The 26,014-nt window shown below is 37.9% G+C and overlaps 1 protein-coding gene across 12 annotated transcripts in view; it reads right to left on the bottom strand.

Annotated features, from left to right (window-relative positions):
• AHCYL2 (adenosylhomocysteinase like 2) overlaps positions 1–26,014 on the bottom strand; it is a 167,894-nt gene that overhangs the window by 6,821 nt on the left and 135,059 nt on the right. For 7 of the 12 annotated variants that reach the window (XM_046669301.1, XM_046669302.1, XM_046669307.1 and 4 more), the window contains exons 5-14: positions 22,713–22,815; positions 20,959–21,053; positions 18,002–18,108; positions 16,785–16,901; positions 13,390–13,453; positions 12,932–13,020; positions 10,214–10,284; positions 7,884–7,978; positions 7,012–7,164; positions 886–984 (exon numbers count right to left, since the gene is read on the bottom strand). In XM_046669301.1, coding sequence (XP_046525257.1) covers positions 886–984; positions 7,012–7,164; positions 7,884–7,978; positions 10,214–10,284; positions 12,932–13,020; positions 13,390–13,453; positions 16,785–16,901; positions 18,002–18,108; positions 20,959–21,053; positions 22,713–22,815 — 993 coding nt within the window. Of the gene's footprint in view, positions 1–884; positions 985–1,110; positions 1,243–7,011; positions 7,165–7,883; positions 7,979–10,213; positions 10,285–12,931; positions 13,021–13,389; positions 13,454–16,784; positions 16,902–18,001; positions 18,109–20,958; positions 21,054–22,712; positions 22,816–26,014 lie in introns of those variants that run through there. The other 5 variants (XM_046669304.1, XM_046669305.1, XM_046669312.1 and 2 more) reach the window with 2 other exon arrangements.

The raw sequence follows: 26,014 nt of genomic DNA, 5'->3' as shown, positions 1-26,014 counted from the left end.
TCAGACCACGCTGAGGCAGCGTCCCACATGCCACAACTGGAGGAACCCACAACGAGGAATACACAACTATGTACCGGGGGGCTTTGGGGAGAAAAAGGAAAAAATAAAATCTTTAAAAAAAAAAAAAAGGAAAGAAAGCTGCCTGAAAATCAAAACGCCAGAAAAGTATTATTATTGTCCTTTTTATTTTGGTATCTTTTCTTGAAGAAGAGAAAGTGTCAAGGTAAGAACAGGGGGCATCATTATAGCTGTGAGGAATCTAGGGCTAGGGAAGAGAAGCTTTCAAGAAAGGGAAAGTGGCCAAACATTGACTTGGAAGGCTGAGTGGAATGAAAGTCAAGAGTTAATTCTGAGCTAGAAGACGCCAGGATGGGGAAATAGCAACCACACAATCAATATACAGCGAGGTACCTACTACATGTCTGGCTCAATTCAGGGGAATGGACACTCAAAAACAGGAAACCTATCAGCAAAGACATGCCCTTCCTAGAGCTTGCCTAAGATAGTCTTAGTTACAGTCAGGAATATCTACTTTGTGCTTACTGATTAAGCCATCCCACAAATGACATTATCTCTTTGTAAGCATCACTCAAAATGGCATTGGTTCTATCCATTAATTCCTTCCACAGTAATAGTCATTATCTGACTCAAGCTGTAGAATGACATGGAAAGACAGGATAATTGGTGAAAAGTGGGGAACCAAAATAGTTTCTTAATTGCTGAATGAAAAAACCTTTCACAGTTAGATGTAAAATCCATTGGAAAAGTATTTAAACTTGTGCTCCAGAGGAGTTGAAAGTATAAGAGGACATGAGGCGGAAGGGACTTGGGTATTCCGGTCTCTCCTGTCAGGGGTAAATCTCTCTTACCAGCCTCAGGTCTTACCTCTGCCAGCAATACTATCCTCTTGCCATCAGGCCATATTACATGGTCAACCTGGGATCTCACTCGCTCCCAGGTCAGTTCTGGTGTCCGTAGACTCGCCTGGAATACATACAGCAAGCACATCATCAGCCATGCCAAGTCCCACTTTGTGGATGGAAAGATGTTGAAGGGAGCCATTTCAAACAGCAAGTTGAAAGGAGCAATCAACATGCCAGATAAGAATACCTGTCCTGGGTTGTTTAGGACTGTTCCATTTCAGGGAATTTAATCTTAGGCCCAGCCAGGGAGGGATCACTCAGGTTGTCATTCCACAACATATACTGTACGCCCACTCTCTGCTGAGCACAGTAAAAGGTGCTATGGGAAATACAAAAGAAACCAAAGGCATGGTTTCTGCCTTCAAAAAGCTCATACTTTAGTTGGGGACACAAAACAATACATATGTGATGGGAAAAAAAGCCTTTAAAATACTTACAAAGCAACATGCAAATAAGTGCAAATTAATACAGTGCAAACTGAATACATAAGTGCTGAAGACACAGAGAAAAGGAGGAGCAGAGCTGAGTGAGATTAGTTAGAGAAGGCTGAATGTCCTAAACATAGCATGCTGGGGCCCAAGGTTCTGCCCTCATGTCCCATTGTCCCAGGTTCCACCTTCTCAATGATGGTGGTTCACCCTAAAGTTACAGAAGCTTTGTGACCTAAGTGCAAATGTGAGGTAGTCTTTAGAGGAATGCTTAACGGTAGAGTAAAGCTCCCAGTGGCTCACCCTCCTTCCATTTCTGTATATTGTATATTCCGAGAACAAGAGAAGAAATGTTAAGTTTATTAACAGCAGCAATCACATAACAGTCACAGGGTTTAGACTTAAGGCAGTAACTTCCTTCTTCCAACAGGCAATGCCTAAAATAGAAAGGGAGTCTGCCTTCTAAGACCACCCATTGGCTCAAGTTAGTAAAACTGAGAAGTTCTGCCAAATAGTAGATTTCAGACAAATCAAGAGAAACATTTTAGTTACACAATAATCATTTACTAAGTACATACTATATTCCAGACATTGTAGTAAAGAACACTACTATACATAAGACTGTGGACTGCTCTACTAGACTGTGAGCTTTTTATGGACAAGGACTGTATCTTCTTTTCATTACCAATCTAATGGGAAAGATAGACATAATTATATTTCCATATATTCCACACTGTATCATTGGTCTGGACCATTTCTTTATTAGGTATACAGGAAATACAAAATTTTTTAAGATGTCAAGTTTCATAAATTGGTTCAACCTTTCTAGAGGGCATTTTAGAAGTAGCTAACAAAATTTTATATGTACCTAATTTTTGACCAATCATTTTTACTTTTAGGGCTCTATCCTATAGAAACACTTGCTCAAGCTCAGAAATATAAGTGCCCAAGCATGTTCAATCCAGCATTATTTGTAACAGCAAAAAAATGTAAATCAATAAGGGAATAGCTAAATAAATTAGGATAATTACACACAATGGAATATTATGCAACTCTAAAAAAAAGATCTATATGTGTTAACGTGGAAACCAATCATTATTGTTAAGTGAAAAAATCAAGTTGCAGAACAATATACAATAACCTCAATTTTGTAAATTTTTTTGACACATCATCTTATTTTATTCAAATACCAGTATGATCACACATGGTCCAAGAACACTCAAATAATAAACCCAGTAAAAACAGATGTTAACATTATAGCCAATGATGCCTCATTTCCCTATGATCTCACCAACACAAAACCACAACCACACCTCAGTAGCCATCAAAACATTCAGCAGACCTTCCTTAACTGTGAGCTCTTTAAAGCTACCAGTTTGAGCACTACTGACTATTTTTTTCAAGCTCTGAATAGCTGTAGGGATCTCAGCAGGAATTGGAGGAACTGCTCCCGTTGGCATAGTGACAAAATGTGGCCAAATGGCGGCATCAGTAAGTCATAGCAGCATTTTACCAGTGCTGTAGCCTTCTCCAAAAGGTTACAAACTGGGTCACGGTTCTAGGATGGAAAGTCTGTCACCTTGAACAGCAGACTTATAAATTTTTTACTTCTTACTTTAAATACATTTATATTGATTAAAATTTTTAACTAAGCAAGTATCACTTTAAGATTCAAATTTTAAAAACAAATTTTATAAATAATTACTGTAAATAGAATTAAAAAGAATTTAAGCAAACAGACCATTTTGGGAAGTTAAGCATATAGAAGGTAAATCCCTAAGACTTTAGAAATGTCACCACAGAGGGCAATAACCACATAGAGTCGAGAGATACTCCTTGGTGACACTGGCATTTTTTTTATTGAGATGATGGGACTTTAAAGTATTTGAAGTTCTGGGTGTCTCACAAGCCTAATCTTCCAGAGGACAAGGATTCTTGGTGATTGGGAGTCAAGAGCGAACACCACGATAACAAGAGACTCCTGTCTTAGGAAGTATTCCATGGGAAAAAAGATTTGGTGGAATCAAGGAAAGGACACTTCTTATGAACATCATAAAATGATCAGTGCTTAGGAGAGGCAGTTTACCAGGGCACTGGAATGGCTACGATGCAAGCAAAAGACCTGAGGGTCAGTTTAAAATAGGTTTGAAGAGAAATTCGATTAAATTATCTCTAGCACTGTCCAGGCAGCCCAAATAACCTATTAAAGTCTATTTGAGGTGCCAGCCCAGTGGTGTAGTGGTTGAGTTCGACACACTCCACTTCAGCAACGTGGGTTTGGATCCCGGGCACAGACTTACACCTACTCATCAGCCATGCTGTGGTGGCAACCCACATGCAGAATAGAGGAAGAAGGGCACATATGGTAGCTCAGGACCACTCTTCCTTCAAGCAAAAAGAGGAAGATTGGCAACAGGTGTTAGCTCAGGGCCAGTCTTCCTCACCCCACTCCCCTTCCCCCCAGAAAGTCTCTTTGGCAGTTAGACTCCTCAAGAGAAGGGTTTCCTATGGCCAGCATAGTTTTACAGGGATTTCTCTTAAAGACATCCAGTTGTCTTTTCTGTGGATTTACAAGCACTAAGCAATCTACCAGGAAAAAGGTTCCCTATGCAGGTTACCTTCCCAAAATAGGTGTACATCCCACTGTAAATTAGCCAGTTATTATACTTGCACAAATAGGTATTATTTGATTTTGAACAGTGCACATAAGTTTTTTTCAGGGAAAAGAACTGTGGTTCCAGTCCCGCAAAATACTGTCAATAGCAAGTCTCAGGTTGTAATTCTTTGGCTGGCAAAAACTTTTAAAGCATGTGTACATAATGGTTTAACCACTTGAATTGTGAAGCTTACAATCATTCAGGCTGTCTATCTGATGCATATGGGTAAGCAGGTCTGTTTTCAAGAGAAAGGAAATATGTGAGAAAAAGACATGGCCAAAGGGCAGCTAAGAGCACAATCCCTATCACAGCTTCCCTAAGTATTCACAGCATTAATAGTTCTCAGAAAAAAATGCAGCTTTCTAAATGACCAACTCTTTTGATGAGCTATTCCTTCCTAAAAATGCAGCAGTCAACATCTCAGGGTCAGGTAAAACTATAAATTCCTACCAAAAAACCCCACCAAATTTTTGATTACTTAAAATATCTGGCTAAAAACTTATGGAATCATTCTCCTTTGCAGTTCCACTGAGTGGACTTATAGTGATTCTCCTCTCTTTCTCACACTCTGCATCCAATCCATTGAGCAAATCCCATTGGTTACAACCTTCACAATACAGTATAGCACTTCTTATCACCTCCATTGCTTACCCATCTAATCCAACCTACCACTTTCTATCACTGGAAATACTGAAAGAGCCTCCTGTTGTCCTTATGACTACTCAAGCTCCAAAAGTGTCTTCTTTATACAACAGCTAGAGTAATCTTTTAAAACATATGTCAGATTTTGTCAGCCACATGCTCAAAACCTTCCAATGGCTTGCCTGTATCGACAATAAAATCTAAAGTCCTTATCATCACTTACAAAACTCTATATAACCCACTACCTCTTCGAGCTGCCTCATCCTCATGCCCTTGCCCATCCTGTTCTTGCCACAATGGCATCTTTTCTGTTTCTCAAACACATTATGCACGTTTCTACCTCAGGATCTTTTACCTTTTACCATTCTCTCTGAATAGAATGCTCAGATGGCTTGCTCCTTCAATTCATTCAGGTTTTTGTTCAAATGTTATCTCCTTCAAAGACACCTTCCCTGATCACCCTAACTAAAATAACATCCTCAAGTCCTCACCTTGCTGTTTTTCTTCAATACTAGGCACTAACTGACAATAACTATTTGTTTATTGTTTGTCTCCCACACTCGAATATAAGCTCAGGAGAGCAGGCATATTGTTCACTGCTGTTTCTTCAGCCAATTAGTACTCAGCACAGAGCAGAGCAAGTATTCAATACAATTAGGCTAAATAGTGAATGAACATTCTGGTTTCAATAATTAGTTGAGTTTGCTATTTCCTTAAATTTCATTTTACATGCCCTGTGACACTATCATCAAAGGCTGAGTAATTTAACTTTTCCAAAGCCCTTCTAAGCGTCTCCCTTTATGGACCATTTAGTGTAGTCATATACCTTCTACTAAGAAGAACACAAAGACGTTTGAGAGACGGCCTCTTGGCTAGTACCAGCAGCAGATACTGGGGGTATCTAGCAATACCTGCAAAACTAGGTCTAGTCTCAACACAGCAGCCAGGGTGATCCTTTTAAAACAAAAGTTATCCTTTTAAAACAGAAGTTAGATTGTTATAAATCCTACACAGGCTCCCTATTTTTCTCAGAACATAATCAGGAGTTCTTACAATGGCCTATGAGGCCACATAAGATCTGGCCCATTACCTCTCTGACCTCATCTTCCACTCCTCCCTGTCCCATGCTCATTCTGCTCCAACCACGCGGCCCTCATTGTTGATCCTCAAACGGACTAGGCACACCCCCACCTTTGAGCATTTGCTCCAGCTGTTCTCTCATCTTGAAATGCTCTTTACCTAAAAATCCACATGGCTAATTCCTTTAGGTCTGCTCAAACATTACCTTCTTCATGAAGCTTATACCTTGATCTCTCTACTTAAAATTACAACCCAGAACTCTTGATTCCCCTTACCATGCTCTGCTGCTTCTTTTTGCTAAAGTGCTTTCACCTTCTAACAAAAGAAGTAAATTTTACTATTATTATGCTTATTGTCTTTCTTTTCATTAAAATGTAAGCTCCATGAGGGCAGGAATTTTTGCCTGTTTTGTGCAGTGACGCCAAGCATCCAGAACTGCACCTGGCATATAATAATCACACAATAAATACTTATGATTGAAGGTAAAGACTCTCCTGGCTTTTATCCTGAGAGATTACTTATGTCTGGGCTGCCTTTGGAGGAGAGATTACCATCACAATTTGAAGTTAATCTAGAAAGTATGAGGAGATAATAGTACAAATACAGGCAAACAAAACAAAAACTGAACTAGAGATCAAAAAACCTGGATTCTGTGCTCCAATTTTATTTTTGAATCAATGGATATGACTGAACAATGTACTTGACTTCTTAGTTTCCCAAATGAAAATCAGGAATAAGAGTAATGCCTTGTGGGGTGGTCAAGAGGGTGAAATGAGATAAAGTAAAAATGTGAAAATTACATGATTGCATTTGGAATTATTTTTATTTTAGAGTTTCTTGAGGGTTTAGGAGGGAAAATTCCTTCCCCTTTCCCTTACTGAGAAGATTTCTCTTTAGGGCTCAAAGCATGACTACTTCCCTTTAAGCTTTTCCCATGTGGGGGCTCTATAAGCAGATTAATCCATAAAAGGACAATCATGTTCTAGACAGTTTAAGAAATATTAGTATCTTTGATCATTTAGTAAAGGGGCAGTATGGCAAATAAGTGTAACTTAACCAAAAAAAAAAAAGAACCAACTAAATTATTCATTATAAGCAAAACATGGTAAGACAGAATAATGGAGTCATGCCACTCAGAAACCTCAAGGGTAGAAATAGGCTTTGGTAGGTTGTTTTTCCAGCTATTTTTAATAACAGAAGAATAGAGCATAGAGTTAAAAAGAGAAACCATTTAAAATAGATATTATCCAATAGGTTCTCAGTATATCAACCGATCCTTACCTGGCAATGCTGAAGCTCAATCAGAGCAGCCCTCAGTGGAGATGAAAGCATGCTTTGCTTGAGCCATTTACCCAGACAGAAATACAGTTGTGCCAGAAAAATGCCATAAAATTTTAAAACCAGAAAGTCACACTGAGAGATACTTTGATAAGTCTGAAAAGAAATAAATAACACTTCTATTAACTATTACTTGGGCAACTTAGTAGGACCAAGTGTTACGCTGGATTGGAAAATTTTAGGGTGAATATAATCAAATTAGGAAGCAAAGTGACAGATTTTCCAGGTTTGAGGAACACATGCTATTGAAATAATTGTGACACCTACACACCCAATTACTATAGTTTAGAAAATATGTTAAGGGGAGACCTAGCCCAGTGAAAGAGAGAGAGAAAACAGAAACCACCGTATTTGACAGTCACAGTCAATCTTAAGCAATGTTCTCAACATAGCCCATAGATTTCTCTCCTTTGACTTGTTTCCTTGGACCAACCTACTTCTCTCACCTTTATGGTAAAATTAAACATCCCCAAAATACTGACTACCATACTGACTCACATTTGTTGTGTGCTTTTTGTAGCTTTGAGCGTACCCAGCTCTTAATCCTAAACAGAAAGATAAAATGGCTTACAGTATAAGTAGATATCAAGCTTGCGCAGAAGAAAACAACCATTTGAAACAATTAAGTTTAGATGAAGAAGCTTTACAGAATCCACAAGCACAGCCCACAAGGCTAGTAAGTGAACAGACTGTGGACAGCTCTGCCGGAATAGTCATGTTTAAGATGGCTGCTAACCCTGCTCTTTCCTCTTCCAGTTTATGTTTCTTGTGAAGGAGAGGGAAAAAAGCCCCCATTATGAGTCACTTGATCTTACCACATCAATCTCCGTGTTGGAATGTCCCATGTTACAAACGATGCAGCTATTCTTCATGCGGTCCAAGTGCTCTCTGGTTACCACATTCTTGTTACCTTAAAAACAGAAGAGATATCCACATGAAAAGGAATGAAATTGGACCCCTACCTCACACCATATGTAAATTTAACTTGAAATGGATCAGACACCTAAATGTAAGAGCTAAAACTATAAAAATCTTAGCAGAACATAGGAATAAATCTTTGTGACCTTGGGTTAGGCAATGATTTCTTAGATATAATACCTAAAGCACAAGCAACAAAAGAAAAAAATAAACCAGACTACATGAAAATTAAAAACTTTTGTGTTACAAATGATATCACCAAGAAAGTGAAAAGACAACCCACAAAATGAGACAAAATATTTGCAAGTCATATATCTGATGAGGGACTTGTATGCAAAATTTATAAAGAACTCTTACAACTCAACAATAAAAAGACAAATAACCCAATTTAAAAATGAGTAAAGGATACGAATAGACATTTCTCAAAAGAAGATATATAAAAGAAGATGTGCCAACATGCACATGAAAAGACACTCAGCATCATTAGTCATTAGGGAAATGCAAATCAAAACCACAATGAGATACTACTTCACACCCACTAGAACAGATATAATCAAAAAGACAGACCATAGTAAGTGTTACCAAGGATGCTGAGAAATTGTAATTCTCATGCATTGTTGGTGGGATTGTAAAATGGCGCAGTCACTTTGGAAAAGTTTGGCAATTCCTCAAAATGTTAAAAGTATGGGGTGGCCCGGTGGTGCAGTGGTTAAGTGCACACGTTCTGCTTCGGCAGCCCGGGATTCGCAGGTTCAGATCCTGGGTGCAGACGTGGCACCGCTTGACAAGCCATGCTGTGGTAGGCCTCCCACATACAAAGTAGAGGAAGATGGGCATGGATGTTAGCTCAGAGCCAGTCTTCCTCAGCAAAAAGAAGAGGATTGGCAGTGGTTAGCTCAGGGCTAATCCTCCTCAAAAAAAAAGTTAAAAGTAGAGTTACCATATGATCCAGCAATTCCACTTCTAGGTATATGCCCAAGAGAAGTGAAAACATGTTTACAGAAAAACTTGTACACAATGTTCACAGCAGCATTATTCATACTAGCCAAGAAGTGAAAACAACCCAAGTGTCCATCACCTGATGAATGGATAAATAAAATGTGCTATAACCTTAAAATGGAATATTATTCAGCAATAAAGAGGAATGAAATATTGATACATGCTATAACATGAATGAACCTTGAAAACATTATGGTAAGTAAAACAAGCCAGTCGCAAATGACCACAAGTATGATTCCGTTTACATGAAATGTCTAGAACAGGCAAATCTAAAGACAGAGAAACTATCAGTTGCCTAGGGCTTGGGAAAGGTGGAGAGTAGAATGAGGAGTGACTGCTAATCGTATGGGGTTTCTTTTTGGATGATGAAAATGTTCTAAAATTAGATAATGGGACGTTGCACAACTTTACTAAAACCACTGAACTTTATACTTTAAAAGACTGAATTTTATAGTATGGGAATTATATCTTGATAAAACAAATTGGATTGTGGTGATGGGTGTATGATCCTGGGAATCTGCTAGAAAACACTGAATTGTACACTTAAAATGGCTGAAAAAATAGCTCTTTAAAAAATATGAAGCAAGAACAGTTTCTTATGGTCTCTCTTCTCTGCCCCCAGCTTTCCCTAAAGCTACAAATATATTTTTACTCTCAAATATTCTGATTTTCTTCCTTTAAAATAGAACTATAAAAGAAAACCAATATTCCAATGGTTTATGGTTATACCATAAAGACAAAATAAGTATCTCAGTCCAAGGAAATTAATCATATCTGCATATTCCTCTCTAAAACTCAAAATCTACCTCTCACCATTCCCACTTTCTCTAACTATGAAGAATTTTGCTCTAGCCTTGCTTTAATTATAGGGACTAGAGAGAAATATACATCACTTTTGGAGGTAAAATAAAAAATCAAATGTACAAGTTTAAGATCTGACTTCCCAAATAAAACTCATCTTTAGCCATCTCCTTGGCAGCTGAGGATGTATGGAAATGTAGAAGAGTTAAAAGGGATGGAGAGAAATTTTCCCCTGGGGATGACCTAATGGTATACTTTTGATCAGAGTTCTAAGGAGGCAGGAAGAATGTGAAAGACTGACTGGTTTTGCGGACTACTATCTCTGGCTTTTAGAGTTTGGTTTTGTTCAGAACATTTCCAGTCATTTTTCACTTGTTCCATGTAAGCATCTCCAAGTGCCACCCCATTTTATATGTGATAATCATACCTGTACAGGTAATAACAATATCCACTTGTCGGATGACTTCATTTAATTTCACCAATCGAAATCCATCCATACTGTAGAAATAAAGCATGATCAATTAACCTAAACAGACAGCTAGGGAGCCTTTTGCCACAGAACGTCAAAAGCTATTACCAAGGTACTTTAGTACCTACGTTGTCACTTCTTGATATAACCGGACTATTCCTAGCAGAGAAAAATTCACACCATTTCCTTACTTCATACAGAAATAAAAGGTTCTTTTGCATCACTGGAACCTAATTCTTCCTGATAGTAATGAACCAGAGTTAACCATGAAATTCCTCAACCAAGTTTTTAGAAAGTGCCATTTCATCACAGAAACTGCTCTCCCCAAGATCAATGATCTCTTGAATGTAAAAAAAAAATAAAAATTTTTTCGTAGACTCTTATATTACTTGATTTCCACTGCTACATTAAACATTATTTGCCTTCTTAAAGTCCTTGATATTGTTTTCTCCTGGTTTTCCTACTTTTCTGATTACTTCTTCTTGATCTCAGTCAACTTTAAATGTTAGTACTCTGTAGCGTACTCTTTTCTCTATTCTTTCAGCACTTATCCGTACCCTTCTCTTGGCTGTCAATGACTCCTTATAGGTGGCTGATTTGCACATATGTCTTCAGTTTAGATCTCTCCAAAACTTCAGAGCCATGGATCAAATTATCCACTGGATAGCTCCTCCTGGATGTACCACAAGGATCCCAAACTTACTACGTTTGGAAATAATATCTTCTCTGCACCCTCCAACTCTATTTCTTCTTCTATATTTTCTATCTGGATCAATAGCACTACTGTTCACTCAACTGTATGAGCCAAATAAACCAGAATGTCCTAGCCTACTACTTCTCCTTAATTGAAGTTGTCACCATATCTGGTTGATTCTTTTTCCTTAATTTCTTAAAATCTCTTGAATCTCTTCCCTCCTCTCCATACATGCTGCCATTGCTTATGTTCAGATCTTATTATTTCTTGCCTAGATTACTACAGTAGCCCCTGGCCCAATCTCATTGCTTTGAGGTTTACATCTCTCTAATTCATTTTGCAGAGTGATTTCCCTAAATGCAATTTGCATCATGTCATTTCTTTGCTTAAAATACTTCAGTGAGATTGCCTGATCTCAGGATAAGACCCAAATACTTATATTGATACATGATTACATTGGCAAAATACCTCAGATATTACCACTCTCCCAAATTTATCCTATCAGCCAGCTACATTAAAATACCCCAGCTTCTTAAATTTGCTGTGCTGTCTCCTTCCTCAGTGACTATGCACATGTTGTTCCCTGTACCTGGAATTTACTGGAAACTAAGAAATCACTTACACAAGTTTCAAGACCCAGCTTTGCTGACACCTCTTTATACTCTGCCCTCTTGCTTAGATATTTCTCCTTTGTGTTCCTACAGAAGCATGTGCTGTTTATCTCCATCAGAGGACTTATTATACTCCACAGTGGTTATTTGTCTATGTGCTTCTAAAAGCAGGGAGCTTGTCTCATTTATCTGTTCATCTTATTCATCCTTAGCACACAGCACAGTACCAAATATATAGTAAGTGATCAGTTCACGTCTATAAGATAATTTGAATCAGTACCTCAATCAGTATTAAAACATGTTCAGGTTTCTCTAAGAGACCCTGAAAGTACCAGAATGGTGATAATCCCTTTGTGTGCTGGAGCCCTGACTCAGAGAACACCAACAATTCTGCTGGGGAAATCTGGGTTTATGGCTAGGATGCGTGAGGAGCGATAGCATAGGGGGGAAATGGTTAGGGTAAAATCTTGATGCCATGCTTCATTCTATCCTGGCTACTTCCTCTGGAGGGTTAACAGTAAAGACTGAGTGGATTATCCAGGCTACAGACACTGGGACTCTGCAGTAGTTTTCAGGAACAGTGGTATTTCCATCTTGCTGAGGATGGCAAGAGACGATTTTAATAACAGCTACCATTTAGTGAACATTTATTATGTGACAGAAGCTCTACACTTTATATTATATATTACATAATTATATATTCAATAATTATATATTACATAATATACAATCAAACATAATAATTATATAATTATTTTACTGAACTTTCACAACTCTTTGACATAGGTAAGTTTACCGACATTTTATAGATGGGAAAGGAACTATTCTTTTTTTTTAACTTTTAATGTTGGAATCATTTCAAACTTAAGAATTATAAGAATAGTACAAACAACTCCTATATACCCTTCACTCAGCAGATTTTACTCTTAATTTAGATTTGTCTGATGTTTCCTCTTGATTAGATTTAGGTCACACATTTTGGGAAGGAATATCTAGAAGTGCTTTTATCAGTGCACCACATCAGAAAGGGTCTGATGCCAGTCTATTTCTTTTTTAATCACTGTTTTCAAAGGGAGAAGCATTACAGAGAGAAAAGGTAAGGGGCTGTTTGTTCTCTGGTTCAAGGCATCCTTTGTTACTATTTCCACAGGAATTCTAAATTTTAGTTTCTCTGATAGTCTCTGCTCTCTCAGAGAAAAGCTTCTTGATCTTTGAAACACTAGCACTTACAGTTAATGGCAGTCTCTCTCAGGATCTGAGCCCCTCTAAGATAAAATGTGGCATTCATCAGGCCATTCTTAGGAGGCAGCTACAAGATCACAGTTAGATGGCAGTGTAGAGGAAAAAGCAAGTCTCCTTTTGCATGCTTACCAGGCTTGAAGAGCACAGATGGGGTCAATCTCAGTTACATACACAATGGAGCCCATGGCTTTTAAGGCAGCACAGCACCCCTTCCCCACCTGAAGAGGGGAGAAAGTATACACAAAAAGGAAAGTCAATGAGAAAACAGTTTCTCAAAGCTTCTGGTAAAGTGTACCCCTCTTTCTGCCCCCAAAAAGAATTTCACTGAATAGATTTATGCTTGGGGAAAAATAAGAAAAACAAATAAATGAATGCAGTTCATAAACAAACTCCCAGTCCCTGCTTAGCACATGCATGTGAATAAGAACACCCACACTCACGATTTATAATCAAAACACAAGCTAAAAGAATATCACAAATAGTGCACTGGAACAGTCAGAAAATCAACTTAAGAAAAAATTGCAAAAATGCAAAGGGAAAAAGAAAGACTGTACTTTCTTTAAGCTTTAAAGCTGGTTAAACCTTACCTCTCCATAGCCACAGACTACCACCTGCTTTCCACCAAACATCATGTCTGTTGTCCTTTTAAGTCTAGGAGGAAAAAATACTAAGTCAGAAAAATCTTCTCTTGTTTCTCCCTTGAGATTAGATTGAGCCCCTTTGTTTTCATGTTTGTTTTCCCATTTTGAAAGAAAGCCTGGTTTCTATCCTAGAGAAACTATTTAACGACTAGAAAGTAAACTTCAATAAGATACATATTTTCTCAACTACATGCTATTCAACCAATTTCACCTATATTGAGGTTTGTTTTTTTTTCTTTTTTTCCCTTGTCTTTGGAATGATGCAGAAGAGAAGCAGTTATAGACCACAAAGTAACTTTTAAATATAAAAGCAATATATATATTTATTATATAATATTTGGAAATAAAAGATACAAAGAAGAAAATTAAAATAATGTAATTTTTGTTTAGGAGGTGACAAAACTCCGGCTTAATGAAAATATTCTAGCTTACTGAATTAGAAACATAAAATATAACACTGATAAATGAATACTACATTTAACAGTATCAGAATGGCCAATAGGTCTCACATTAATTCAAAAGGGAGGGTAATGGGCAACAAGGTGGAGAAGAGCTTTGAAACATGCCAACACTGACTACATGAGATAGTGAGTTTTCTGGGGCTGATTCCTTTTCAGACATGTTCTACTTCTTTGTCTTTGATTTTCTACGAAGCTAGAATAATGGTCCTTACTATTTTCAGGGTCTCTTGGAAGAACTTGTAGGAGCAGTTTCTAGTTTCTCTATAGGTTCAGTCCGTCTCCCTTCTCTAGGAATCCCTGGCTATGCAGAAGAAAGTTTTCAACTAAAACCAGCCTATTCTGAGATAGATAGTTCCTAAAAATATTTGTGGATCTTTCTACTCACTATCCGTTAACCTCTCCTGTTGAAAAGAGCTTATAAATGCCCCAAAGGCAAAGTAGGAATCCTGTCTTTTTAATGATTTGACAACAGGTATAACTCCATGAACCCAATGAAAGTCAATAAATATCAATTAAATGCAGAGGCAATTTCTTATTGAGTGACGAGAGTAAGTCTGGCTGGGTTACCACCATACTCAAAAGTCACGGCTTAGAAGAACGGTCCTGGAATGGCTAGGACAACAAGAAAAATCAGTAAACATATTTCTGAGCCTTCTTTGCTTTGACTACCTTCAAGCCTTTCTGCCTCTCTTCCCAAGGGAAGATGACTCTCTCTGTGTGACTACAAATGATTGTGTGGTGGAAAGGAAACTTCATCAACACTGCTACTCTCTACAAACGATAGGCTGACAGACCTGGATGGATTTGTCAGGTAATGATTTCCTTGTGATCTTAGAGACCCAGATCTGCCTCAGGGTTTGAGGATAAAGGACAAAAAGACCTCAGTCAAGGAAGGACTTTTTGGGGGGGATGGGAATAAGCTGCCTGGTGGTAAATAAAATTCATGCCCAGTCTCTGACTTCTCTCTGATTCTTCTAGTCACAGGACCCTCTAGAACAGTTCCTACAATATGATCTATTTTATGATCTGAAAATCATAGCTGGGATATCCTTATTCTTCCTACCAAGTGGAACCTCAGTCTCCAGAAGGCTGCACTTGCACTGCTTTTTGGCATTGCAGTCCAATTGCAGAAGTATCCTCCAGGAGTCAGCCGGGCCATTCCCTCACAGCTTATGGCGTATTGTGTAACCAGCTCAGAACTATAGAAGCTTAATCACTAATACCTTTCTCATGTGGACTTTCTATTGGCCTGAATGTCCTCTCCTTTCCATTGCAGACTTTCCTGGAACATACTTTGCCTCTTCCTTAACTTCTCCTGCTCTCAATTCCTCTGAGAGGAACAACTGCCCATGACACAGTTGGAAAGTTTTTCACCATCTAAAGGTGCCAATGAGCTTTTACTACTCAGAAGGTTTCTGGTGGATAGCCGATGTTTTCCTGTTTCTTCATTAACCTTAACTCCTGTTCCACTGCTTCCATCTTACTCTCACTTTTGTATACTTCCGACATTAAAGAATCTTTCTTACCCATAGGGTATATGCTGCTTAGGAGGAACTCTGTCCATTTTTATGAACTGCTATAGGTAGCTTTATGCATCTTTTACTGAACCTAGTACAGGCAGATTTTAGGCTCATAGATTTGGGACGCAAAAAATCTAAAAGATGGTTGTAGATGAGTAAATATTTTAATGAATATATACCCAGATTATTATTGATTTTATCAGACACAAGGCTATTCATCACAATAATACTTATATATGGACAGAACTAGGGACAGTGTACTAACAGACTGATGGATTGAGAATTCACTCAAATGTCCAATCTATTTGATGATACTATTGACTCTATAGGAGTAATAATTAAAAATTGTTCAAATTTGCATTGAACATTCTCCTGCAAAAAAGATTTCAAAGCAAAAAGTTTCCTCTACGATCTAACTCAATCCTAGAATCTATTGTACAGGGTTCTAGAAAGAACAGTAAGGGAACACTGAACATGAGGATTCATACCTTATCTCATTTAATTCTCACAATAACTCTATGAGGTAGGTCTTACTCTCACCATTTTACAGATGAGGAAATAGACACAGAGAAGTTAAATAACTAGTCTGAGGCCTTATAGTTAATAAATGATAGAGCCAATAGTCAAACCAAAGTTCTGGCTCCAATGCCTATTGTGTCACAAACTGCCTGGAATCTAGACTTGTTAGTAATGTGGCCCACAGGCCCTTTCTTCGCTTTTCCATTGACCTATACATGGTGTAAACCATTTAGTTTGGCAATATTCTAAAACAACTTAATGGTTTCACATAGGGAATTATTGAGTTTTCCCAGCAAAAATAAAGGAATGTTGGAACACAAGTTTAGAAACAGAAACTGGTTACCGGAAGAACATAGTATTTGGTAAATATCTAAGTAGCTTTTGTCAGCTTTGCAATTCTTACAGATTTGAACAACTAAAAATGCCTCAGGAAATTGACTCTTTGCTCACCAAAACTTTCCAGATGGCCATAGAATTACATGACAGTTGGAGTTTGAGAACTGGTAACATGACCTAGAATGAGAACACTAGGGATCTTTTCCCAAACCATCAAAGATATGTACTTGTTTATAATGACTTTAGTTACTGACTCACAGGCCTGATAGGGTCACAAAGTAAAAATTCTGCCACCAGCAGACATAGGCTAGTCTGACTTTTTAAGTAAAATAGATTTGCTTGTAATAGTGATAGCAATGGTAGCTCTGGGTCATAAAATATCGAGTATGATATGCTGATAAATCCAGAGGGGCTATATGAATCATTTCCAGAAATAACCAAAACCAAAAAACTCAGAACCTTAATTCAACAACTCAAGTTCATCCTAAAGATAACAAAATATTACCCATCAAGAATTGATTCACGGCAACAATAGAGGTTGTCAAATTTCTGTTTGGTGACTGAGTCATTGACATTCATGGCTGGAACACACAGCTTCCCAGCTTTGGATAGCTGGTACAGCCTGAGGATGAAGGAAATCAAGAACATAAAACAATGAGATATTGCAATCTACTATCAGTTTCATATCACATTCCAGAAATATTTTGATTGGGTAGGCATGAGACACTACTAGTTTCATCCTATTAGTTGTCTATAGAGAAATAAAGAATATCTTTCTAGAGCCTGTATACAGCTTAGAAATAAAGGTCTTAGTCAAAAGGCATGTGGGGAAAAGCTTTGACTTACCTCTAAATTTTAAGGACTAAAATGTAAAATTTTAAATTGCTTATTAATTTTATTCTCCTGTTTAATTATAAAAAGAGTAACTTTAAGTACTATTTTAATCCTACTACTCTAATGCAATGATTTTAACTTTCAAATAGTCTCAATTTTATAGTCTCATACACATATCTGTAAATATGTATATCTATATACAGGAGTTTATTTAAATTGAGTCAACTAAAAATTAGAACTGGGTCTTTTACTCAAAATTCATCCCTTACTAAGAATCTGAAGTATGGTATAACCCATAGTTTTGTATATTCAAAAAGATCACAATATATTGAAGCCATGATGGTGGCTTATTTAGAATTACCTCCCTAAAACTTTTATTTCATACTTTCAGTTCTTTCTGGGTGAATAACAGTAAATAGAAATGATTCCAATTTTACTCATGGAATTATTGCTTATTTGGAAACAGAACCCTAAATCCTTGCTCTCCATGTTAAGAATGTAAGCTCTATGAGGGCCCAGGTTTTTGTCTGTTTTGCCCACTGCTAGATCACTGGCACAGTTCCTAGAACAGTTCCTTGCTCATTGCAGAAGTTCAATAAATAAATATCTGTTGAGTAAATGAATTCGTCCAAAAAGGACAAGCAGTCATTGCATTACAATGACTAGGAAACATGAGGACCACACTCCTTCTCCTACCCATCCCTCTCTCACTATTTTAGATTTGTTATTTGTGTTGTTAATTAAAAAAACAAATGTGCAGGCTCAGATCTCATCACCTCACAGCAGGTTCTAATTTTTAACATAATGTATTCCATAGGTATGTGAATATAGAATATATATGTCTATATATATATATATGTCCATAAAATCAGGTATGTCAAATCTTACCTATGGACTCCAGTAACACTTTCCTCTACTATGCCCTTGATTTTCTTAAACATGTTGGGATACTTCTTATAAATCCAGTGAGTAAGATCCCCTCCATCATCCAAGATCTGCAATAGTAAGCATCAATAATGTCATTCATTTTGCTAAAGGCTCAAGGCTTCCAGTGTTTCTCTGGGTCTTGTATCACAATTTCTAATGGTCAATCTACAGATATTTCAAATTTCCTATATGGTTATGAAAAGTAACTTAAAGGCAGTATAATGCCCAAATAGTCAATATTAATTAATAAAAGACAATGAGGGATAAAAGGGCAATTGTAATTCTCACAGCCAAATGAGTTTCCCACATGACACACCTACTAGATCAAAATACACAGCAATGCCATGAGGATTTTCTTATGGACTAACAGCTTAAGTGGTTATCTAAACCACTAGTTCTTGAATGTACTGTAGATATTCAGAAAGCCTAAACTTGCTATTAGCATATTTCTATTGGTTAAATTCAAGACTTTGAATATAATCAGTCAAAGCTTACTTTAAATGAATCCAGATAATTAGTCTCTCTCTCCCAGAACAATGGTTTATAAAACTCTATTAGTTAATCCTTTACTTTTCCCAAAGTACAGGCACTCTCTTACCCAAAATATCAGGCAGCACTGTATGGTTTTGCCTAGTACAACCTCACACTCTCTATAAATCAAATTAAAAATAACTAGGGAACTGTGCAGCATGTAGGTGTGCAAGCTTTTCTCTGAACAGCTCATCACTATTTCAGGTTGGGATTAAAGATAAACACAATGCTGTGCCCACTGAAGCTTTCATCAGCAGAGGAAAGTTTCTGAATTATAAATAAGCTAAAGAAAGACCTGCTTAGAATACTATTAGGCACCAGGCTGTGGCACTTCAGCCCTTCACCTAGCTATGAGAAATGCTTGGCAGGACTTTTCAAATTTTTTTTTTTTTTGAGGAAGATTAGCCCTGAGCTAACTGATGCCAATCCTCCTCTTTTCGTTGAGGAAGACTGGCCCTGAGCTAACATCCATGCCCATCTTCCTCTGCTTTATATGTGGGACACCTACCACAGCATGCTGTGCCATGTCTGCACCCGGGATCAGAACCGGTGAACCCGAGGCCGTCGAAGCGGAACGTGCACACTTAACAGCTGTGCCACCTGGCCGGCCCCAGGACTTTTCAAATTATACCCATCCTCCTGGAAAGTCCCACAGAACTGAGTTGCCCTCTACTGGCATGCACCCATTTTGCAGTCCCATCAATTATCAACTCTACTACAAGTGCCAAACATGCCATCCTGGACTCCTGGGTACACAAAATCCCCAACCTCACGTCTACCACTTGATCCCTTTTTTGCTTCTCCTCTTGGTGTTGATCTATTTTCTCTGACTCAACTAAACCTTATTTGAGAGCAGAGATCCAAGGTTGGACTCTCATTAAAACTCTTACACTCACTCCATACTACAAGTTAGTGCTCCATTTTCTCCCAGTAGAAACCCTCAGCACAGATGCCCTAAGAAATGGAAAGGCTCCTCTGAGTTTCTCTCTCTTTCTGCATGTATGAAAACCCTCATGGAGTTTCCCCTTGCAGCCTCTGATCCCTAGCACACAAAAGATCAGACACACAAGACTGAGCAGTTGTATTTTTGTCCACGTTTCTCTTTTAACAAAGGTATCTAACACAGGCAGGTAGTTGCTATCCCTAATATTTATTAATGAATGTAGCCCATAATTCTCACCAGGTAATTCTATTGTAGAAAATTCTTGTTCCAAGGAATCTTCCTGAGGTTGGAAAGCAAGTAAAATTACTAGATCTTGACAGGATCCAAAGAGATATGGGTCCTGTTTTCTGGAGCAACAACTGTTTTTATCCTTGTCTTACTTTCTTCATCAACCTTTCCAGCAGTTTGTGCTGGCTCTACAGTTTATAAAAGCTCTCTGGGTACAATCCAATGTCCTCCCTGTATTTATGACTATAAAATTAACGTTTTATTTCCAGTAGAAAGCCCCTGGCATATCTTCTTTAGCGCCTGTCAGTCATACTCCCTTCTGTCACTGTTAAACTGTTAGAAAGAGCTGACTCATCTTACAGCTGACTCCTCCCTCCCTTTCAGGATATGAAGCCTTTAACCCAGCTTCCTCAAACCAGCACTTGGTGCAGCGTGACCTGGCTCACAGAATCCAGAAAGATAGGCTGCTTCTCTCTGCTGTGTACCAGGTGAGGCCTACTTGACAGTCTTTAGCAGCAAGCAATAGTTGGACTAAAGTTTCAAGGATTCTTTTTTCATTTGATTCCCTAATTTCTCCTCTTACTCATATGCAGAAATGTCTGCAAAGTAGGAGTGCCTCATATTTTGTGCAGCTTTTTGTTTCTCCCTGTGAATCTAATATGCTATCAGCCTTCGAGAACTTGATCTTCTAAAAAATGAAAGAAAAATACAAATGAAGCAAAACAAAAAACCCAAAACCTAGTCATCTTTCTTAAGATGGGGAATGAATAAAGAGAAGAAATTTGAACTTGGAATCTCTTCAGGTTAACGATAAATTTAGCATATGATTCTAGAGAGAACACTAAGTACCACAGCAGCTGTGTGTACATGTGTGTGTTGTTGTTGTTGTTGCTGGGGGTGGTGAGCAGTGGTAGGGGAGGGTAACTCATTAATCTTACTTTTCAACCAGACATGTGTGAACCTGAGTGTTGCTGATGAATATGAATGCTTCTAAGATCAGCACCAACAATTACAGCACTTTGAGGCTATAACGAGATTCAATATTCTTGTAGCACCCTAAGCATAAGCAGCTAGTTCTGCTGGAAGCCTAGGTACATCAGATAGAAAAGTAGGCATTTTCCTTCCTTCCTGTTCGGAAACCCTCTCCCAGGCCACAGCCTCTTCCTCTTTCCCTTCCAAACCCCTACAGAATTGTGTTAGCAGAAATCAAACCCACCATGTTTGGCTGCCAGCCTTCCACATTCACACATCTATCAATGCACCACCAAAAGTCATCTTCTGATTCTCCTTTCCAGGCAAAGACAGGAAAACCTGAGAAAAGGAACAAAGAGAAACCATTAAAACCTGAAAAAAGGGCTGACCCTAAATTCTGGCAAGAAGATGCTGGTTTTCCCCAACTCCAAACTCTCTTGTTGTGCTGTACTCCTTGGATTGACTTTCTTCACTGCTTGGTACTGTCTTCAGCCCCTTCATCCACTCCCTTGTCTTTGGTGGTCATTTTGCTCTTGTTAGACCAAAGAGAATAAGGAAAAGGGACAAAAGTATGATAGATGCTAAAAATATGACTAAACGGAAAAAAAGAAGAAACCAGAAATACGTACTTCTTGATCTAGTCCAACTGGAATTCTCACCATTTCCCAACTATACTTTGATCTTTCTTGTTTCTATACTTTAGTCATCCCATCCTCTTCATCAGGAAAACTCTTACACTCTTCTCCAACTATTAAAATATTGTCACACTTCATGTCCCAGTTAAGTGCCATGTGCCTAATGAAGTGTGATCAACTCAACTGGAAGTGATCTCTCTTGGAATTTGAGCTGTAATAAGTCCCTTGTTTCTGTACTGAATGTGGACTTATGATCTATCATAGCATTTATCATTTATGTCCCTGTATTATCATTATTTATATATGTGTCTTCTCCTCAACTACGGTATAAGATTCTGAGGACAAAGACATTGTCTTATTTGTCCCTGTATCTCTTAGAGTAGGTCAATAAGCATTTTTTGGAGAAAAAAGAAATGAATGTATCTGTACAATTCATTGAGCTATATATTTAGTACTTGTGTACTTTTTTATACATATTTTATACATTAATAAAAATTTTATAAATGAATAAATGTAAATGAAAGAACCAATGAAATGCTGAAAGTGCTAGCAGGAGGAGAGACATACATGCACTATCAGGTTTTCCCAGCATTTCTCAAGAGCCCTGAAGCAAGAGTTTGGTACCATGATCTGTGCTGTGTTGCCAGAGAGTGAAAGCAAGAAACTGACAAAGTCCAAATTTCTCTATTTCTTTTGTCCTTCAAGTGTCAGTGTGATCAAATATTAATCTGCCAGGTCAATTCCTGTTAACTGCTGAAGCAGAAACACCAAACATTAAATCAGGGCAAACTGCTGAAAAACCAGCAGGACCTCAAAACTATGCCTGAAGCATTTTCTTTTCTAATCCAAATTACCTTAGAGATAGTGACTGGTGTTGACTGGTGCTCTAATATTAGCAAGTCAAGGCAATGCACTGACTAATAATAGAATATTAGACATAAGAAGATATTTGTGACTGTAAAACAACAAAGTTATCTAGATCGTATTTAACAACAGAAGCCCAGAAAGAGAGCAATCTCATCAAGACTAGGGATCCATTTCTTCTAAGACAGCTTTGTTAATGTCAATCGTCCTTAAAGATTTAAACAATCATTTGTTGCTTAACAACAGGGATACGTTCTAGAAATGTTCATAGAAATGTGTCATTAGGTGATTTCATCATTGTGCAAACATCAGAGAGCATACTTACACAAACCTAGATGGTATAGCCTACTACACATCTAGGCCATATGGTACTAATCTTATGAGACCACCGTTGTATATGCAGTTCGTCGTTGACCAAAACATGGTCATGTGGTGCATGACTGTCTTGAAACAATGGAACTTTTCAGAGACTTACTAGAGAACAAGCAAAAGATCTTACCACTTTCTGCTAGAGCAGCAGCCACTTCATTGAGAGTGGAATAGATGTTGCAGGCAGCCCATCGGCACTGTGCCCCCAGAGCACCCAGAGTTTCCATAAGCACCTATATTAAAGAGAAAGCAGGAGATGAGCACGCTTGGGCCAAACAATTGGTCAAGGAGATTAAATTTATATATTTGACAATGAGAAAGTACATCAGGAATAACTGAGGCCAATGATTTTCAAATTGTGCTCTACAGAAACGCTTCAGTATTTTGAGAAGAGGGCAAGTATTGGGGGTAGGCATGGGGAAGGTTCCAGCTGAACTCTATGTAAGATTCAATTAAACCAAGGATTTCGGAGCCAAAACGTTTTTTAAAAACCACTAATTTATAGTCCTGCTTCTTCTCAGGATGTAGAAAGTTGCAAAAGAAGCTCCTACCCTAACAACAAGAAAAATCCAAATAATCTACAAAACCATTACTTTTCTTGCACTCATCAAAGAGCTGAAGTCATAAAACAACCAAGTGAACTGAACTCCAAAAGTGGCAAATCCCTTGAAGGAGAGAGGGAACACTGTATCACCTTTGGCAGAGCATGGAAGGAAGAGGTGGCTGCCACACATAAGGGTAAGAAAAAATTAGCTAAAATTGTAATGAAGTAGTAAAGGCTGAGTGTGGGAAAGAGTGTCAGTTTGGAATTTCTAGTAGTTCCAGGCACAAGGAGATTTCATATGCACATGCATACACTTTTCCAGGCGTTTCCACCCAGTGCTCACAAGAAAGACTGAGGGCAAGGAGCTGACTGGCTGTACTCAAAGATAAGCATGAAATGTGGGCACTTCCCCACAATCTTCTCCCATAGGAAGCAAAAATCTTAAGCTGTAAGAAGTGGAGCAGGAGTTATGCCTGCCACCAGGGACCAGGCAAAGATCCACTGCTTCTGGGGGAGGGTAGAAGCAAAAATTCTTTGCTCCTGGGGGAACAGCACGAAACCCTCTTGGGCCCAGGACCCCGCACTGATAATAAAATAAAGATCTGCTACCTCTCCAAGAGGGGCAGAACAATATCGCCTGCTCAAGACCTTTCACAGATACAAGGCAAAATTTGGCTACTACTGAGTGGAGAGACGGGAACACTAAAAAAGCGCTACCTTCACAAAGGCCTGCCTAAGACTGAGGCTGGACCAGGAGATTCAAGAACCCCACTTGCCCTAACCATGAGCCTAGCTCCAGGAAACAAGCGGCAGCCATCTAGTGCTGCAGGGAGGGAATGCACTTGAAGAGAGAGCCCTCCTGTGGCAAGCATGTGCAGAAGCAGCTGAAAGATGAGGGTGAAGCCAAAACAGAGGGGATCACTCAGGTAACCTCAAATCACAAGGTAACAGTAGTCCACTGCTGGAGGAATTTGAAGCCTATGGTACAGAACAACAGAATTAAAATTCAGTCCAATTTGTGATAATAATGGAAACTAATATACCATCATTCAATATAAAATTTCAAGACACACAAAAAAGTGAAAAAAAACCCAACCCACTGTCAAGAAATTCAGTATTTAAGAGAATCAGACTCTGAGATGAGATAGATGTTTAATCAGACAGGAACTTTAACTACAGTTAATATGTTTATGTTAAGGGTCTAGCGAAAAAGAGGGACAACATCTATGAACCGAAAGAGAATTTCATCAGAAAGATGGAAATTATAAAAACAAGCTGAAATGTCAGAAATAAAAAATAAAATAAAAGGTAGCAGAGATTAAGAATTCTTTGAGGCTTTTCATCAGATTGGGCATATCTTAGGATAGAATCAATGAACTTGAAGACAGATCAATAGAAATTACTAAACTGAAATACAGAAAGAAAAAAGAGTGGGGGGAAATCAGAACAAAGCATCCAAGATTTATGGGATATCATCAAATAGTCTAACATAAATGTAATTGGAGTCCTAGAAGAAGAGAGAATAGGGCAAGAGAAATATATGAAGAGTTAATGGGCAATTATTTTCCAAAATTAATGAAAGAGGATTCAGGAACAATGGCATCTCAATAGCAAAGAGCACACTATTGTACAGATCCACTAAAAGGAACCAGGGGTCCTTGGAGAAACGGCTAATTACAGGGCTAGAACAGGGAATGTACAAGATGAGCTTAGATTATCTTGTACCAGAAGCAAGGAAGTGCTCAAAGAATGAGAGGGCTACGTCAAATGACAAGCCATATAAGCCAGACTAAAGGGGCTGCGCATGGCCAAAATTGGAACAATTTGAGCATGATAATAAAGAATGATAGTAATGGATTATAACTCATTAAACAAAATAGAAAACAATGACTCAATACAAATAAAAATAAACAAATGAGTGAATAAATCACATGTTGAATGAAGAATGGGATATTTACAGTTTCATATCACTACCTCACAAAATACTTATTAATTAAAAGGATGAAAATAATTTGTACAATGGAAAAGTCTAGCAGACACCACCTCAATCAAGGGATCAAAATGAACATCAGTCATGGGACAAGTCAAAATCATGTGATACCTAATAAGCTTAAATTAAAAAAATGCAGCATCAGTTCCGACTAAAGATGCATAGCGTGAATCTAATAATGAGGAAGCAACAGAAAAGCCCAAATCGAGGACATTCAACAGAATAATTTGTCTATAATCTTGTAAAGTGTCAAGATCATGAAAGTTAAAGAAAGACTGATGAACTGTGCTGCACTGAAGGAGACTAAAGAGAGATGACAATTAAATGGGACACGTAACTGTGGACTGGATCCTTTTGCTATAAAAAATATTACTGGGACAACCAGTCAAACTCAAATGGGGTCTGAGGATTAGATGGTAATAACGAATCAATGCTAATTTCCTAATTGTGAATGTTTGTACTGGTCGTATAGAAGAATGTCCTTATTTGTAAAAAAACATGCACTAAAATATTTGTGGGTAGAAGGAGCACCAGGTTGGCAATTTACTCTCAAATGGTTCCGGAAAAAAGTTATGTGTACTGTACTTGCAATTTTTCTACAAATCTATGAAAAATATTTAAAAAAATATTTAAAAAAATGTAATCCACTGATTTGACCCTGACTTACTTTTACTTCAACATATATGATGGAGATAGGATTCTTTTAAAAAAGGTAGTGTACCACCTTACTGCACTGATTAAGAGCTGTATCAACAAGGATAAAGCCTTGGTTTAAAAGCTTGCATTAAAACCTCTTGGCAGTGATAAACTCTGAGTACTGACAATTTTCATTCTTTAAAATTTGCATTTTCTAATATTTATTTACTAAATAAAAACTCTAATTAAAAATATGCTCTAA

This window comes from Equus quagga, chromosome 8 (genome assembly GCF_021613505.1).
Source record: "Equus quagga isolate Etosha38 chromosome 8, UCLA_HA_Equagga_1.0, whole genome shotgun sequence".
NCBI classification, from domain to species: Eukaryota; Metazoa; Chordata; class Mammalia; order Perissodactyla; family Equidae; genus Equus; species Equus quagga.
Note: the sequence above shows the minus strand (reverse complement) of the source record. Positions and strands in the feature narration are given on the sequence as shown.